At 39.2% G+C, this 18,449-nt stretch overlaps 1 protein-coding gene across 1 annotated transcript in view; it reads right to left on the bottom strand.

The window, feature by feature from the left end:
- SSBP2 (single stranded DNA binding protein 2) overlaps nucleotides 1–17,592 on the bottom strand; it is a 103,429-nt gene extending 85,837 nt beyond the window's left edge. The window contains exons 1-3 of the mRNA XM_042023066.1: nucleotides 17,464–17,592; nucleotides 13,343–13,404; nucleotides 11,668–11,752 (exon numbers count right to left, since the gene is read on the bottom strand). Coding sequence (XP_041879000.1) covers nucleotides 11,668–11,752; nucleotides 13,343–13,404; nucleotides 17,464–17,577 — 261 coding nt within the window. The 5' untranslated portion in view covers nucleotides 17,578–17,592. The remainder of the gene's footprint in view (nucleotides 1–11,667; nucleotides 11,753–13,342; nucleotides 13,405–17,463) is intronic.
- Nucleotides 17,593–18,449: the final 857 nt, after the last annotated feature.

Below are 18,449 nucleotides of genomic sequence, written 5' to 3'. Positions count from 1 at the left end.
TGTAACTTTTCTAAACTAAGAAGTTCCTGACAAAACCAGGATATACCACCTATTTTATGTGACTGGTTTACAGAGTTTGGCTTATCTAGTATCAGGCCTGTACAAAAAAACCCCAACCTCTTTGTTAAGAAAAGAGATTATTACTACAGATAAATACCCTAAACTGAGCCTCTTGAACAGTCAGTCTGATTTATGGCAGCTGGAGAACCTCTGGAGTTCATCTCATGTCAGGAACAGCTGCTGCAGACTCCACATTTTTATGTTAAAAAAATAAAAGAAGAAAATAAAACAAACACAGTACTTCTATTAACATGAACTGGTAGCTAAAATTTAGACATAGCTGAGATTTAATTCATGATGTCAGAATCATCAGAACACAAATTACTACCTGTTTCAGCTCTTGCTCTCTTTAAAAATATTTTTAAGGCACAGAACAAACCCAGAGGTTTTACCACCTTTCAAACCTACGCTGGATGTTAATAGTGTTAACTGGGCCATTTCCAGCTGACACTATGAACAAATCATCACTGTTTTGCATCTGGGCAGTGGGAAAATTAAGAAGAAAGCAGAAAATAAACGTACTGACGTGATAATTTGTTCTCTCTTTTTTTTGTTTTAAAGTCACAGGCTGCTCAAAAGTGAATAATACACTGTTCATTGAGGGCTTTCTAACCCAGAAACACACACCAGCCAAAAAATTGTCACTCACAAATGCTGCAAAGACTGAGGTGGGGTCAAAGAAACTCCTCTGGAAGGATGTGAAGGTTCTGCACAACAAAATCTGTGTGTCTACATGGGAATTAAACACAACACAGCTAAACACAGGTATTTAATACAAAACCCCACCTCCATAAAACCCCCAGGTAGCTCAAGAGGTGCCTGAATGCCACAGCAGCATCACAGAGACATGTCGTGGAGGGATATCTTGGACAGACAACTCAGCTACAACTGCTGAAATTTAAGAAAACTTAAAGCAACCAAAAATAGGTTTTAAAAAGAATCTTACACTACAGATTACCCTTTATAAACTTATTACCCATATTGCACAAAAATGGAAAGTTACACGTGTTTGTGTGTTTTAGTGTCAACAAAGTAGATTTATTAATGGTAAATGTTCTAGAACTACCCCTGTGGGGTGAAATGGCATCTGGTAACAGGGTAGACCATTAAAAACCTATTAAAAACCCTCTTCTGCAATCACCCTCTTGGATACCTTAGCCTTCAGTACCATTTTCTTGTAGTAATGTGGAATTAAGGAAGCTGAATAGAAGCAATGTCAGCTTTACTGAGGAAATTTCTTTCTTTTGGTACCTAATTATTTTCCACCATTCACTCAAGTCATGTTTTCTAAATAATCAAGCTAAAAAAGATTTTTTTTTTTTTTTTTTTTTAATAATGAAAGCTCAGTTCCTTGTACAGTTTAAGAAACATGATTTAGGGAACAGGAGCTTCAACAAAACCCTCCACAAACTATAATGCTGCAACAATAAATAACAATACCCATCTTGTTCCAGGAAGAAGAAATTCTGCACATTACCAGGATAAGATAGCAAGGATGTCAAGGAGCTACATTTTTTTCCTATTAGGAGGAAATCCAACATGTGTTCTTCAAACAGCAATGGGAGGGAAGCAAATGGAGCAAGAAAAATAAAGCAATTGGCAGGGGGAGTCACAAATCACCTTGTGTACACAGAATAACACAAAACTATGAAAATACAGGGAAAATAAAATGAAATATTATAAATTAAATGATAGGATGGAGTAAAAGCTTTCTGCAGGGATATCTAAGGGTTGTCCAGCAACCACTCTTTAACACCTTTGTCCTTGTAAATAAGAAAAATTGGTATTTTCTTCACAATAGAGGAAACTGGGAAAGAGTCTCTTTGCCTCAAATACATAGAAATAAACCCAGATTAAATAAATAGTTTCAGTACAGAGAAATAACTCTAAAACTGAACAGTAAACAGGAATGACCCACTGCATTTGTAGTGTTTTCTGTGACCCTGCTACTGCAAACGTGTGACTCTAATCAGAGTATTCACACATAAAATGCTACTCGACCATGAAATTGTTTGCCAGACGAGGGCCAGAGTCCCTGATCCTGCTGTCGGACCTGTCCATGCACATCCCAACATCTGTGCAGAGCTGGGATCAAGCCAACGGGGTCATGCTCCATGGGGATTCACTGCCTGCTTTTACAAATCTCACTGAAATCCTACTCATGTAAAACTGATTTATTAAGTGAAGTGTCATACTCAACTATGCATATGCACAGTCTGTGCATTTTTCTTCCACTCTTTTGGAACAGAAAAGACATTAAAACTCACCTCAGGGGTTAAATTATTCCCTTAATTATCTACTACTTAAGAACTTAGTACATTTCAGACTAAAATTTAGGTTTGCAGTATGGAAATCAGATCTGAAAGCAGAACTGGAAAATGTTTTCCAGATCCTTTATGTCTCAGAACATATTTATTACATACGTTATGAAGAACTTTGTCTTCCACTTCCTATGTCACAGAAAACCAGACAGGTCATGTATCTCTTCTGGTGTAAATTATGCACAGAACTACTTTCTTGGGTAAATGAGCCTCTGATGGGTTACAGACTGCTGCATCTGAATTTTGTTACAGGTATCCTCCCTAAGTGGCGTAAATCCAGTCTGTGGATGTTGCTGTGACAGCACTTTGGAGAGGTACACTTAAGTTAAGGAGAGGTCACAATAAAACAGCCCACAAGGACGAAGTGCAGCGCAGACTTTCACCTTAAGTCAAGTTTAATATTTTTTATTCTCCTTCATTATGCCACAACCTCCATTTTTCTCTAGAGGGGAGAAAATTGAGATGAAATGTTGTATTTTCTCTATCTATATACACTCCAGGTTTACTGTTGTCAATGGTTATCATGCTTGGAATGCAGAGGTCTCAAAATAAGAAACAAGATTTCCAAGCTTCCCTCTAAATGTATCCCAATCTGCAGATCTGCACGTTTCTTCCCAAGCACCACATCCTGTGCAGGCCCAAGGACCCATGTAAACACAATGGTCTGTAACACCTAGGCCTTAATTCTGCAGAAAATTCAAAAAAGACCATTATCTGCTCCCTGTGACTCGTGTTTCGCAATGTGCATCTCATATTTAGCGTGGTGTTTGGATGTGACAGTTCTAGTCAGCCATGGATATCCATGTTCTCTCCAGAGGCCTCCCAGCCTTTCCTCCTCATTACTTCACTTTTCACCACCTCTCATAAGGCATTTGTTGTTCAGCTGTTCTTATTAAGAGCCGCATGTCTCCTGTAATTTATGATCTTCAGGATTCATCTTTCATCATATTAGAGAGCAGATGGAAGTTGTAAGTCCTTGGATTTTCCAGAAATGTGCTAAGCAAGTCTGAAATGAGTCACTTAGACGTATTAACAGAGCAGTCGAGCTGATAACAAAATCTGTGTTTGGCATATTGTGCAGAAGTAAGACTCTCACTTTCACTTTTGCTTTTCATGAAGCTAAAGAAGATTGCATTTAGGCAAAGTGTCTCCAGCCTAGGCAAACAGAAAAAGGAAGATGCTTCCCATCAGTGCAGCTGTGCTTAACCTGGTGCAGACAAAGGCACGGCCACACGCCAGAGGCGCAGCTCTGCAGAGCCACAAAATGCCCTCGTCCTCAGCCCAGAGCCATCTCACAGCTGAAGTGGGACTGCTCGGTGCAAACACCTGAACCAGGGGCATCATAAACATCAGGAGGGACCCTGGCATGGAAAATGAACCATCGGGAGGAAGAGCACACGGAGGAAGTAGGCCCTGGCAAGGCTTAACCCAGCACTTGCTCCCTATTGATCAAATGTTTGTGCAGCGCTCTATTGATGTAAGGCATTATGTACAATCAGTGTTAAATATTAATGCCAGAAAATCTCCAGCTCTAAATTCAGAGTTAGTCCATTTAACATTCCCAGTGTTACTAAGCTACAACTTGACCTCCTTTGGTAACGTTCTGGAGTGCAGTAAGAACATATTGTGTGCACTACGCCATGAGTAAGGACGATCTGCATGTCAGCAGTGACAAATAAAATGTTTTTAAATACAGCTACTAAACCAAACATTTAGAAACAGGGCATTTTTCAATGCTGCTTAAACTCATGGTAGGCTTTATCTTCTCACTCTTAAAGGTGAAATAAATTCAAAATAAACAAAGCTGCTACAACTTTTGAGGCAGTGTCTAAAATCCAGGAGGTTTACACTTCTGTATACTGAATTATTAGATTATTAAACACACCCCATGAAGTGTGTATATGTATAAGTGCTTCCATTTGTAAAAGAAAAAATATCCTCTCTCCATTGAAACCTTGATTTTAAGTTCACTCCAAATGATAAAGTTTAAAATTTAAACTGTAATACAGCTTTCACTATGGTAGCATAAATAATCCATTAGAGCAAATGAAAAAATTAAAATTTGAATGAGCAGAGTTCATTCAATTGCAAGACATTTTACACAGGATACATTTAACAACATTACTCTGAGAAATGTCTGAAGTTAACAGTTGTACATCAGGACAACCACACAGGAAAAGAAACTGCAGTACCCTGGGACTTCCATTGAGCTGGTCAGAAATTTCCTGTGGAGCCTTCTTCCAGGTGATGACACATGTCACAACTTCAGAGCAGAAGCACCTCAGCTTTATTTTAATTATAAAGCCAGCCCCTGGCTTCAGAACTCAGAGAAATTAATCAATGGAGACACCTATCATGAACTAAAGTATCTAGTAAGGTAACAGTCTGTCTATCAACATTAAAAAAAAAAACAAACCCAAACCTTTACAACCAGATTTTACCAGTGTTTTTAAAAAAACTAAGCTACTCCAGAAGCCTGTGAAGCAGCCTGAGCATTCCAGCCACTCCCCTTTGTCTTTCAGCCTCTGCCTCATCCTGTGAATTCCACATTATCTCTTCAACCACTCACTTCTCCCTTAACTTTCTGAGCCTTCACATCCTCCTCCTTTCCTCCAAGCAAAAGAAAACCAAATTTTATCCCATTTCATAAATTTGGCACGGTTCTGCATACAGTGTATATAAATCCTTTTAGTGCTCCACTCTAAATAAATACTATTTTTCGAACAGAATGTTCCCAAAAGCCTCCCCTCATTAAAATGGCTGTTATCTCCCATTGTTTTCAATGAAAGTGAAGCTAAAATGGTTGTTAGAAAAGAGGCAAAATAAAGAAATGTGTCCAGTGCCTCCCTCTAGGAACCATGAAAGAGGAGCTAAATTACCTTTGGGGAAATGGTGGTTCCTTATCCTGTCTGAGGCTTCCACTGAGCTCAAACTAATTAACCATTTTACTTCTAAACTCTAAGAAAATTAAATATTCACTCAAAGAAGAGCCATTGAAATTTTGGGGAGGAAATGCTTATTGTTCTCTCTGAAACGAGTGGGTGAGTTCTCACATTAAAAGAGAAGCAAAGCACAGAATTACCTGGGAAATTACCTCTATAAAGAGAAAAATTATGTTGGCTGTAAGAAACAACACATCTCTGTATCAGAGCTTACAATTAACATTTGTGACACACAGCAGTTCAAATCCAAGCATTATATTTTCTACTAATTTGTGGAAAGGAATGATGAAGGAGGATGGTATGAGCAGAACAAGCACAGCTTCCCTCTTCATGAAAATGTGAGAACGAGAATTCAGCTGGGGGATTTCTTAGCAGGAAACAGGAAATTAATCCTGATTTCTCTGCAAAAGGAGTCTCTGCAATCCAAGGGAAGTACCAATTTCTCAACTTCAAGAAATTCCTGATGAGCAACCAAAAAGAGTTTCATACTCCTGGAGATACAGTGCAATATTCTGATTTTCACCTGTAAATACATGAGACCAGACAGTGCTGTTTGCAGACTTGGGAGCTGGAGCATGCTTTTAACTAATCATTTCCACACAATTGCATTAAAGAACAGCTACTGAGCAATAAAATTAGAGCTGAGAGACTGAAGAAGCTCAGCTCCCCTGTGTAAATTCTATGTAAGATCCTCGGGTGGTGACCCACCCTGTCCTCTCCAAACCTCCCAGTGAGCACTGGCCTGTTCATGCAGACAAAACAGCTCCTAGACCAAGGACAAGAATCCTAAACATTTATCCAGTTTTTCACATTCATGGCATTTTTGGCGGCACACATGAGAAAGTCAAGGATGTATCACCTTGTGATATTACACCAGTGTTCTGCACAAAATACGGTTTGTTAATTGTTTATTGTAGTGCAATCTTTAGCCATATGGATTTACTTAATGTGTTCAGATATGGAATTTCAAGGCAAATGCAAATTCCTTGGTTTTCTTCTGGCTTCCATATCTAAGAACACATTTTACTGCAGACATATCTGAGCAGTGTGAGACATGATCTCCACAGAATGAAAAGAGCAGTAAAGAAAGGCACTTCATTCAAAATTAAATATGAATGCTATTTACAAAAGGAAAGAATACAATTTTAACAATGAATCTATGAGAGGAAATGCTTTTCACTTCCCTATTAACTACAAAAAGAATGCTACAGCCACTTAATAAATTTCTTCTACTTTTAAGAAATAACCTATTCTCTACCTGGACACAGGAACTATCTACAGAGTAAACAAATCAATTGCCTGAAGAACATATTTTGAAGGTGAAATCACTGACTTAGTGATGACCAGTAAACATGTAAAGGGTCTTCCAGCACTTTGTGACCCTCAGGTCACAAAGAACTCGGGTAAGGAATGAACAGGTAACTCAGATCTGCAGCATTGCCTCTGGTACAAAAGCCCTGGAGCAAAGCAGGACACCTTGTCATCTTTTGCCCTTCCATGGGAGGATGCGAATGATGGGGAGCTTTTTTTCCTTAATTTCTGTTTTAAGCAGAAGTTGTTTAACATGCATTCTCCACAGAAACTGACAGCTGGAAATTACCCAGTTCAGGTCTTTTGTGGGTCCTGGGACATATTTAATCTTGAGGAACTGATTTGGAGAAGGAGACTGAAGGGAATGTTGAACATGCATTCTGCACAGAAACCAGACCGAGAATTCCATTTCCAGCAATAAACCTAGAAGCAAAAGCTGCTCTAGCTAGGCTGCCTGCAGAAGGTCACAGTAGCAAGAGATGGGTCAGGCAATCAAGAATGAAGACAAGTTCCTCCATCCCTGATACACAAGGCAGAGAAAGAGGACAGCAGTTTAACGAAACCAAAACCAAAAAAGTCCTTGTGCGAGAACAGTCTCACAGGCTTTTCATGGTAATCTTTAGTCCAAAATGGACATAAAAATATTCATAACTCCTCAAATACTGAGTACTGATAATGATTAATTAAGGGGGCTTGGGGCATTTAGGGTGTGCAAGTGTCTCTTAGTTCTACTGGAGGGAGATGGGTTCAGAGAAGGAGATGGTAATTTCTCCTCCTCCTAAATGCAGAGACCAAACTTTTCTGAAGACAGATGCACAGAGATTGATCAGCCATCTCAAATGTCCAAACACGCTGCTCATTAACCTCTAGGAAAATTTGATTTCCAGAGTTATGACCTTTAAAAGGAATAATCTGGACAAAACTGATGGCAGCATCGTCTTTGGTACACTCTACAACCCTCACATGACCTAAGCTGTGTCACAGAGCTCAGCATTGAACTGTGCCAACAGGGCAGGGGGGATGTGGTACCAACTCATGAGGCTGCTCAGTCTCTGGGGCGAGGAATGTCTCTGGTTTGTTACCCTGTACATTACCTGGAATTCTGGGAGACACAAACACAAACCAGAGACCTTTGCCCATAACAGAAGTGATCTTTCAAAAAGCTGGGGAGAAGAACTAACCAAAAGTTACCTGGGAAATAATCAATATTTTAATACAGCTACATGTGAGAAATAATAAATCCCTTCTTTACACCAGCACCACACAGTAAAACTTCCAGTGCCAGGAACATGAGAATAAAAGGAGCACAGGAATTTCTGGACAGTAAAAATATCTTAACCACTATGTATAGAAATCATCTTGTAAGGAAGGACTTTTCAGGTACCACCCCTTCAGACCCAGAGATGGGGATGAATGGCCAGGCCTGAGGACGAGCAGGATGGTCATTTGTGGCCATCAGAAGTAGTGGTGCTGCTAAAAATCCAGTTTTTATTTCCCTTTTTGACCCAGTTTTCACCTTGGAAAGAAGTGGAAAGAGATGCATGTTGGAACTTGCTTCTCTCAGCAGAAGATCTCAAAACATGGAAGAATGAGCTCTTAACTAGAGAGGTGAAGAGATCTCTAGTTAAGAGAAACACAAATCATTCTACACTGAAGACTGAATTTTGCCTCAGACCATCCATGTACATGATTTCTCACAAGACTTTAAAGCACAGAGAAGTTTTCCTGCAGGAAAAGTAAAGTAACGGGTACCCGGAAAAGAATCACAGGGATTTTTCTGCTTCAAATGAAGCTACTCCTACTGGAATGCCTGCATTATTAACAGGCTGGATGAGCAAGCAACAGTTTTCTTTCCTCAGTCACCTGAAACAATTTCCAATTCTACATCATATATCTCAAAACTTCCAGGCCAGGACCTATCTCCCTGATCCAACACGTGAATGTTCATGACATGCATCTTTTCAAGCCTAAAAAAATGATATAAATGTACATAATGAGTTCAGAACCTTGTTCACTCAGAAGAAAACATATCCAGTGGCAAATCTTGACAGAAAATAAACACACAATCCATTTTAAATATGAAGGAGCTGCAAATACTTAAACTCATGATGAGCATGGAAAGTCTTTATAAAGCCAGAATAAGTCTTTGCTTTTCTATTTAGTGGGTTTTTAGTAAGATGAACATTGTAGTGCTGCAAGCAAAATGCTGGGAGGGGGGGAGAAATCAAACAGCATTACCCTCACAATTGCAGTTAAGATAATGTAAAACTTATAAGTAAACTTAAAGAAACTCAGTCTTTCTGTGTATTCATTTTATGAGTCAACCTGTGTGTTCCTGCCTGACTCGCAGCTATGTCGAGTGAGGCAGCAACATTTCCAAATCATTAAATCATCTGCAAGTGCTTTCTTCCTCCATCAAGCATTCCTAAGCCTTTCTCTCTCCACAAAAGCAAAGACAAGATTATTTCCTCTCCAAACACAGCCCACTCAGCTACAGCTGCCATGTCTGCAGCAGCCAGACCATGTGCCCCTTCAGCAGGAATGGTTTTTCTTAGGTCAAGTGGAACACATGCCTCATAAAAAATTCTGAATTGCTCGTATGAATTAATAAACAAGCCTTCTGTGCTGTTTTGTACTTACAATAACAGTTTTCAGATATGACAGCACAGCTACAAATGCTCTACTACTTGACCTGCAATGTGGCAGCAGAGTTTTGATTTACCAGCCCCCTCAGCCTTGGCAGGAGCCAGAATCCAGCAGCAGCTTCTGACGGTCCCCACTGATGGTGGGATTTTGACCCCTCCACAGTCAATGGTAAGACACTATATGGATCAGGATCTCACTTAATTCATGTTCATCTTCCTCTGCTGTGAAATCTGCTTGGCTGTATCCCATAACCACTTTCTTGTTCTTTGACATGAGCTTACAACGCTCCCTTAAAATACCAGACACAAAAACTATGATGAAGACTGTCCTAAGCAAAATTCATGTGATGACAAGGAGCATTGTGAGTCTTGTGAGGGATTAAATGAGTTTATCCCAACTGTGACAAAAACAAAAAAAAAAAAAAAAAAAATCCTGCCACCTTAAAATATTGAGAGAATGGGTTTTACAAACACCAGGTGAATTAATTTCTAAAGTAAATCAAATTGTTTCTAAAATAAGCATTCATCCTGTCTTGATGTGAAAATAGAATCATACCATGATTTTATTTTTCCTTCATCAAACACAACTTTATACAGTAACTTAAACGTTCAATCACAGAACTGTAGGACACACAGAACTCACATTTTCTCACTTTCCTTGAATTATGACAATGCACATCACAAATGAAGACAGAACTGAGCAATAAGGCCATGTAATATTCCAAGACCTGTAGAAATTAGAAATGCTAAGGGGTGTTTCTAAATACTTTGATTCACCTACTCAGATTCTTAGTATACCTCTAAATTTAGACTTATTGATCAGTTAAACTCTTCTGAGCTTAAAGGTTTGTGGACTCCTACTAGACTCCAAATACTTTTTCACTGAAAATTTCCTCTTGCTGATCGTTTTGTTTTACAATTTTGTTTCACAACAATATTTACATTTTTTTAATTTTTGGCTTTTGTTACACACACTTTATTTTGAGAACACAATGTCCCCCACTGAAGTCAACTGTTGTGCTTTGGATCTCCCCACATTTAAATCTCTAATGTCATTCCTCACGGTCTTACACTATTCTTGTAAAATTGCTACTCCTTCAGTGGGGAATTACACCTTCCTCTAATAACAAGGATTCAAAATACTAAGTAGCTAATACTAATAGCTAAGTGTTCTATTCTTCCAACAATTTTATATTTAAAGCAGATTAGGCCAAAATGACCACAGCTATTACACTTGCAAGAGATACTTCATTTTTAATTTGAGGAATGTGCCTTACTAAGTTGGCTGACCTTAACAACTATGTGGGTACAAAATGTCCTTAAACTTTATTCCTCTCTCGGATAATTATTTCTTTTATTAATTATGTTTAGTGGTCAGCACAGCCTGGACATGACTGTGCAACATTGTCCAAGCTCCTTAACCCGTCACCCTTCACAATTTAACCACCACTACAGGGTGTTAAAGAGACATTGGTGAAAGATGCTGAACAGCTCTGACTGTGCTGATGGTACATTTACAGTCTAAGGTGTTGTTTACTGCAAACAAGGCAAGAACACCATTAGCTCACATGTTGTAGGATGCCAAGCCATTACCAGATTTTGACAACAGAAAATGGAAAATGGTCACTTTGCTGAATCATTTCTGTTGTTCTCAATCTGTGTTTGTAAGACACTCAGGGCAGTCTAATTTCAATTTTATCCGTAGAAATATTTTTTGGCAGTAACTAGACACTACTTGTGAGACAGACCTGGAAAAGACTCAAAGAAAGAGGTTTCACAGTTGTACTGTGAGAATTACTCTCACTCAAGACCCTCCCTGTTGTGTTTTGAACTAAAGGCAGCAAAACTGTCATGAAACTTCTGCTCTTTATCCCTCCTGTTCTCTTGGACCAGCTGATGTTGCACTTAACTTATTCTACGATGTCTGGTTGTTTATTAGGATGAAAAATACTTACTTCAGGATACAAAAATATATGACCCACCCCAGTTTCAGCCAGGGGGGTCCTGACAGAAGCCAGGGATCAATTCCATCTACAGAAGAGCCTTTTCTTTAGCACTGACAGAGCACAGATATTTGGACAGGTCACATCCATCTGTCCTGTGCCTTTGTGACCAGCCTCATGTGTCAATGGCATGGGGGACAGAAGGACACTCTTTTTTTCTGCATTAACACATGGGACAGCACGTTGATCTCTGAGCTTCCAGGAGTCACCCATATTGTGCTGGCAGTTAAAGAATTAGGAACTCCTAATTCTAAGGTAACCTCAGAAAACTGAGAGTTACATATGACCAAACCTGTGTTTTTGAGCCACTGCAGTGCAGAAATACTTCTCTATGACATTTATACATGCAATTAATGAAGCCATGGTAAAGACACACGAAACTTACATAGTCATGAAAGGCTTTTGCTTCACTTGAGTGTTCACATGTTTCTCGTCTTTCTGGAGCCGCACAGTAGAGATCCCAAAACACACTGCAAGGGAAGAGGTTACAGGGATGATGAGAGTGTCACTGTGATGCTCATGCAGATTTTATGGTGTACACACACCCCATGTGGATGTTCCTATACAGAAACATCACTTCTCCTCCAAAGGATGGGAACACTCACCCCTAAGCAAGAATTTAGCTTTGTAAATCATCTGTGAGGAACCAAGTCCTGCCATCTGATCTCTGAGGCAAGCAGTGCTCTACTCCTTTAATACCACTGCAGTATAGTCTAATATATAAGAATATAACGTGTATTACTGTGCTTAACCTTATCCCTCTGGCAACTGCTCAAATGACTTCCACAACGCATGGGAAGGAATGAATTTGTAATAATATGGAAAGGAAAGAAACTGGAGAGAAAACTGGGAGTCCTTCCATGGTCAAGGTTCATGGAATCACAGAATAGTTTGGGTTGGAAGGACTTTAGAGCCCATCCAGTCCCCACCACCTTCCACCATCCCAGGTTACTCCGAACCCTGTCCAACCTGGCCTTGAACACCTCCAGGGATGGGGTAGCCACAGCCTTTGCAGAAAAATGTCCAGTCCTGTGCTCAAACCAAAGTTCCCTGCGGATCTGGTGCCTGGGCAAGCACAGAAAAATGGATGGGCATGTTCTTAGGTCATAAAGAGTGAAAGGAAGGGTATTATGGTACGTAACCCCATTGGTCCTCCCCCACAAACTCCTTCAACTAGAGTTATACACCAATCAGTTCTACCACAGGGTTTCTGGAATTAAACTGTGTGTATGCTAGAATGACTTAATAATAAAATTGATAATAAAATTTGTTGGAGTTTCATAGTGGTTTTTTACTGGTTTAGACTTAATCCTTTGTAACTTAATCCAGCACCATAATAGCGATTTATGGACAGTTTGAGCACTCTGCTGCAGACAGTCAAAATTAAGGATAATGCAGACATTAAAGGGACACAGTCTTGCCAGGCTTCCATCACACAGCAAAAGCTGTGCAAGAATGGTCAAAGAAGGATACCCCACTTCCCATGCAGCTGTGCAAATCACTTTGGTTCAAATGGGACGGTTTCAAAACTTGTGAATTCTTGTGCTCCTGACAGCTGGGCATATTGTCTGCACTTCTGCATTCCTTCAAACACAGGCTTGTCAGATATATTAAAATAATGAATAAATACCATGGCTACACAGCAGTGCCTACAAGCACTCTTCTCCCCTGGGGAATTCTGCACACACAGCTATGGACTGCAGACTAAGCAAGCTCACATCTACGGAGTCTCTGTATTTACTGAGTTTTCTTTCCAAATGCATTTATGATATGCAGAATGATCCCGTAACTGCAAAATGTGCAGGAAGATGGTGAAGAAGGAAATCCAGGCCATCTTCTTTCTTATGAATGCCCTATGCACTTTTTTTTTTCCTGTATCCAAGATCTGTATCTTTTCCTGTATCTAATTTTCTTTTATTTCATTCCTTAACAAGAGAATGCCTCTTTATCCTCACCCTCTCATTCTTTTTACACTGTTCACCTGAATTTCTTGTCTCCAGCAGCTGGAAACGGCCAGACATATTCTAAAAAAATCAGAGGAAAAGAAAACCGGTACTTACCACCACCAGGAATGCAAGAATCCTGGGGGCTCCCCCAGTGTGATGTTTTTTTCCCATCTTATCTAAAACAAAATGATAAAAACAGAGGTGTACATTCTCGTGATCATTGTGACTAAAAAGCATTACATAATTCAGATGGAGAAAAGATGAGGAAGAGAAGATTTCATGGTTATGAAACACTTTACGGGCATCAATTTGAATGCCCTATTTACTTACTTTTTTACACTTACTAATATAGCTGATACTTAAAATTAGTTCTTCTTGCACTAGGGAAGCATATTTTAGAATTTTATTCCTTGTTTTCTTTTAATTCTGAACACATTGTGTATTATTTTAAGGTCAAAAATGCATGATTAAAAAAGTGATTATAAAGTACCCTTAAACCCTGAAATCTTTTCCCATTTGCACAGGACTGATGCTGTAGATTCAGCAGGTGGCACTCTTCCCCCCGCAGCCACGGCCAGCAGCGTTTTATAATCCTCAAGGAGTGCTTCAGTGAGAGGTAATGAGGCAAAAGCAAGGCAGCACCACTGCCATAACTCAGTCTCCCACCACTTGGGCAAGATGTACAGCTACTCTGGCTTGGTTTCCTGTGCTGGCAAGCTCTCCTCAATACCTGTACTGGCTGGGACTTCCTTCCCACCAAGGAAACTTGGTTAGTTTGATGCTGCTTTCAAAGGAAATGCAGTTTAAGAACTCTCAACCCCCGAATTCAAACTTTTGTTGTTGATCAGGGAACCCATCAGACAACACCAATCACAGCAACAGAGTCTGTCTCTCTGCAAAACTCCCCAAAATGTTGTACTTTAACTATACTAACACAACCACCTTTTCAATGCCAGTCATTAGCTTATCCTTAACTTCAAAATTAAATAGTTTGGGCTATAATAAAGCCCACACAACACTGTCCAGAAGAATGTTCCACGTTAGAACTTGGTGGATCAAAGGCATTGTGTGTGCTCCAAACTCCTCCAGTTATGACAAACAGTATCATTTCCTGTCCAACTCTGTTAAAAAAGGAGTTGTTAAAAGCACAAACCTTCTCTAGAGACAGAAGTAATGGTAGACAAGGACAGGGTTATTTTAATTAAATGCTTTAGCAGCCTTAATATGAAAGGAATTTAAAGAGATAGATCCATATACATATATGTAAAAGTACATAAAAGCTTAATATTAAAGGTAGATATAGTGTTCATACTGCCAGGGACCCTCCTAAAGCTGGCATTTTTCAACGAGACTTAAGATTCTCAACTCCAACTTGATTTCCACATACAATTCTTAAGAAATTTAAACACATACAAGTTTTGTCTATAGCAAAAGAATATGTACCACATACACCTAAAAATGTTGTTTGCACTTACATGAAAATCCACACAGAAAATCTCAAACATGAAGAAACCTAATGCAATTTTGATATATTATATGAACACAACAATTCAAAAATAATTGTGCTGTTTTAAATTGTTTATAAAATATAACCTTGAGCCACTATCACTTTAGTTGGTAAAGCTGGCAGAATGAACCAACATCCCTCACATTTGTTAATACAAAAAAACCATATTTTACAAAATTCCTGCTTAAGTGCTGGCAGAAAAAAGTACTGAGCATTTGAATGCCAAAGCTACTACAAAGGTATTACACACTCTTCAAATACACTTCTCTGAGGCACAGCTACTCCTCCTGTGCCCTGGGAATGTCTTGGAAAGACTTGCATTAATAATCAGGAACACACAGTACCTCTGAAAAGGTTCAAAATAACATAATGAAGAGATGCAATGTACAACTAGAATGAGAAAGGGATTCCTGAAGCAGAAAAATCATTTGCTTAAGAGTAAAAATTTTGTCTGTGTAGAACACCCACATTATGTCTAAGCAGTGTTTTGTTTTCTTCAAAGCAGGGCCTGGTGAAGAAATTACCCAATTCAGGTATTTTGTGAGTCCTGGGACATATTTCATCTTGAGAAACTGATTTGGAGGAGACTGAAGGGAATGTGGAAGTTTGGGGCTCTTTTCAAGTGTTTTTGTTTTGTTTTTTCAGAGTATCCTTACTTGTGCTTCACATGGCAGATATAGTCTGTCTGATAAATGAGACTTATCAAGAATTATTCATTATAGAAAAAAAAAAAAAGCTTCATTGTCAACTGTACAGGTTAAGCTCATAGCCAGGGATGGACTAACTGGGAAATGCCCACTAACCTCGTTCAGCCAGGAATTAGCCCTCCAAGGCTGGAATCTGACTCCCAGGACAGAGAATACATGGGATAAGGATCAGCTCTTCAAGGGAAGTGTACAAAAATCAAACTAGACACAAAGCACAACAGAAACACAGGGATGCTCAGGACAACCATCCCTAAGTTATAGAGTATCACAGTGGATTCATGGATATCCGACTTGTATTTTCCTTTAATTTGGTTCCATTCCTCTGAGCCACAGTCCCTGGCAGATTTGTGAGAGAGGGCTCTTAACCTTCAGACATCACTGGCTGCCCTACAGCTCAGATAATCTGTGTGCTCTTCTTTAAAGCTGAGTGTTGGGGCTTGAGAGTTGCTCTGAACCGTTTAACTTTTAAATGAAACCCACCCAAACTGAGAGAGCCTCCAGCCCAAAGAACCATTCACAAGAATTGTCAGCACATTTACCCCTCTGCACTGCTAATTACAGAGGGAAATAAACTCACAGCTTGTACCTCATACCCACTCTATGCACTGCTAATTGTCCCTGACCCTACTGACCACCTCTTGATGAGTGTAAGTCTTAATTTGGAAGATTTGATATATCCTTATGTTTCATTGTTCACATCTGAGAACTTCTCTGTAACTCAAGACTGAATTAGTTTTAAAAGGTGAGTTTCAAGACACTGTATTTAATGTTTTCTGGAAATCCACACGTCGTACCAGCTATGCTTCTGCCAACTGCTCATTTTGCAAATACATCATATAAATAAAGTGAGCAGAATTTACCTTGTACAATGCGTTATTTACAAATGACAGCTGTTTGGGGAAAGCTAAGATGATACTCTACATTATTTTATCTCTTATCTTTCCATTCCTTTACCACAGAGATATAACAATTGTCAAAAACATGCTTTACTATAAACATAAACTGATCCTACTACAATTCTACCCTTTTCCCTTAAATCTGCTTTGTCAGTTTTGTGTAAACATAACAAACAACACTCTGGGTTTTCATTTGTTCCTCTTCCATCTCCAAAATGTCATCACCAGCATAATAATTTTATTAGCTTTTGGAGGAGGATCAGCTAAAGCAGCAAATTTTCATAAGACAGTATCTTGCCTATTTTTTCCCAACTTCTGCTCACTATTCCTATTATTACTACTTCTACATTGCTATTATTATTATTATATCATGATCATATCATCATTATATCATTATTATATCATATTTATGATGATAATAATATCATCATTATCATCTTATATATTCTTGTGAAAGACTAAAAACAATAATAAACCCAGAAGACTTCAATATGTTCAGCATACATTTGTATCCCAGGACAAAAGTAAAATGCCAAGGAGACATAATTTATTTCAGCTTTCAAAAGATGCATATGAAGTCTTTGAAAAGACTCTTAAAAAAAAATAAGCCACTGTGTAAAGGTAAAAATTCCATTAGCAGTTGAAAGTGTTTTAAAACGCAGGACCTAAGTGGTTGTAGCCATCATTGATTCAACAGATGAAAAGAAGTGAAGTGGTTAAAAGCATGGTGAGAGCACAGCCAGATCAGCAGTGCTTCAGAGAAGGAGAACCAAGAGTGTATGACAGTGGGATGTAAAATACATTTAGAAGGGCCCATCATTCACAATTGGAGATATCAATAGTAAGTTAAAAGGTCATCAAAAAAGAGTACCACTGAAGTGTTCTCCAACATGCCCACTTATTAGAGAAAATAGATTAATCTTCCCCAGTGTAGAATGGGGATAACAAACCACAGCAAAAACAGTTACACAAAGTCATGTAAAATGACATGGTAAACTGGGTTCCAGAGGATGAGGAACTACTGATTGACGTGAACTGATACCCCAGGTTCTCACTGCTGTTATTCTAGACCAAATCATATTTATTTCACTTGCAGGCCCTTGGAAGTCATATAAGAAAACTCACCTCTGATAAAAATGTCTGGGCTGATTTCTGTGCTCCTACATGGAGCAGATACTCATATACGTACAGTGCTAATCTGGAAAACAAACAGAAAGGACAATATTTAGTATTGTGCATTTGTTTGCTCCTTGTCTTCAGAAATAAAGGCTTATCACAAGTTTGAGATGTGCCCCACTGCCTTCCACAATGTACTGAGCGTGTCAAATCTATTACCTCTACCAGAATTGTTCAGCTAGCCATGTAGGTCAATCTGACCAGAGGTGTTTAAATAGTCATCAATTAAAACATTATTAAGCCCCCAAAATTACTTAATGTCAACATTTTTAATATTTGGCCAAGCGCCCAGTGAGCTAACAAGTGACCCAGTGCTGCTCTGAGTGAGCGTGCTTACTGTAAATACAATGTATTCATACAGCATCACTGATTGTTTTTCCAGGTCAACTTTTTTTAACATGTGGAATGTGTCAAGTTGTTAGCACACTTGAAAAACAGCCCTGTGGTTTTTCCAAAGAACACGGAAACTTCAGGCTGCATCAGGAGAAGCGATGGCAGCCTCACTGCACCGCACAGCTCAACAACCACAGCTCTGCAGCGAAGGGAAAACGGATCCTGAGATTCATCCAGACCTGGGCTCTGATGGCAGCAGAGCTACAAATGACTGCCACAGCTCTAGTGACTCCCCAGAGACTCCTGTCTGTCTGTCTGCGAGCCTCCAGTCTTTCCAGAAGGAGAAGGAGGAGGAGGAGGAGGAGGAGAAGGAGAAGGAGATAGATGTCTTTTACATTTGCTACCTGTGCTGTTTCTAAGAAGTAAAATGTATTTGAATGCATCAAGTGATACACATCTATTCTTATTTGAAACATTCTTACTATTCATTTTCAAAAACCTGCAGATAACTCCACAAAGAAGAGGGAGAGGATCTGTCTTCCTGTTACTGTTCGAAACGCCATGCCTTGGTCTGTGTGACCACTGTCATCGTGGCACTGATA

Source organism: Corvus kubaryi, unplaced genomic scaffold (assembly GCF_017639235.1).
Source record: "Corvus kubaryi isolate FWS band 111438036 unplaced genomic scaffold, C.kubaryi_AGA036_p1.0 37236, whole genome shotgun sequence".
Lineage (NCBI taxonomy): Eukaryota > Metazoa > Chordata > Aves > Passeriformes > Corvidae > Corvus > Corvus kubaryi.
This window is presented reverse-complemented; position numbering and strand designations above follow the sequence as displayed.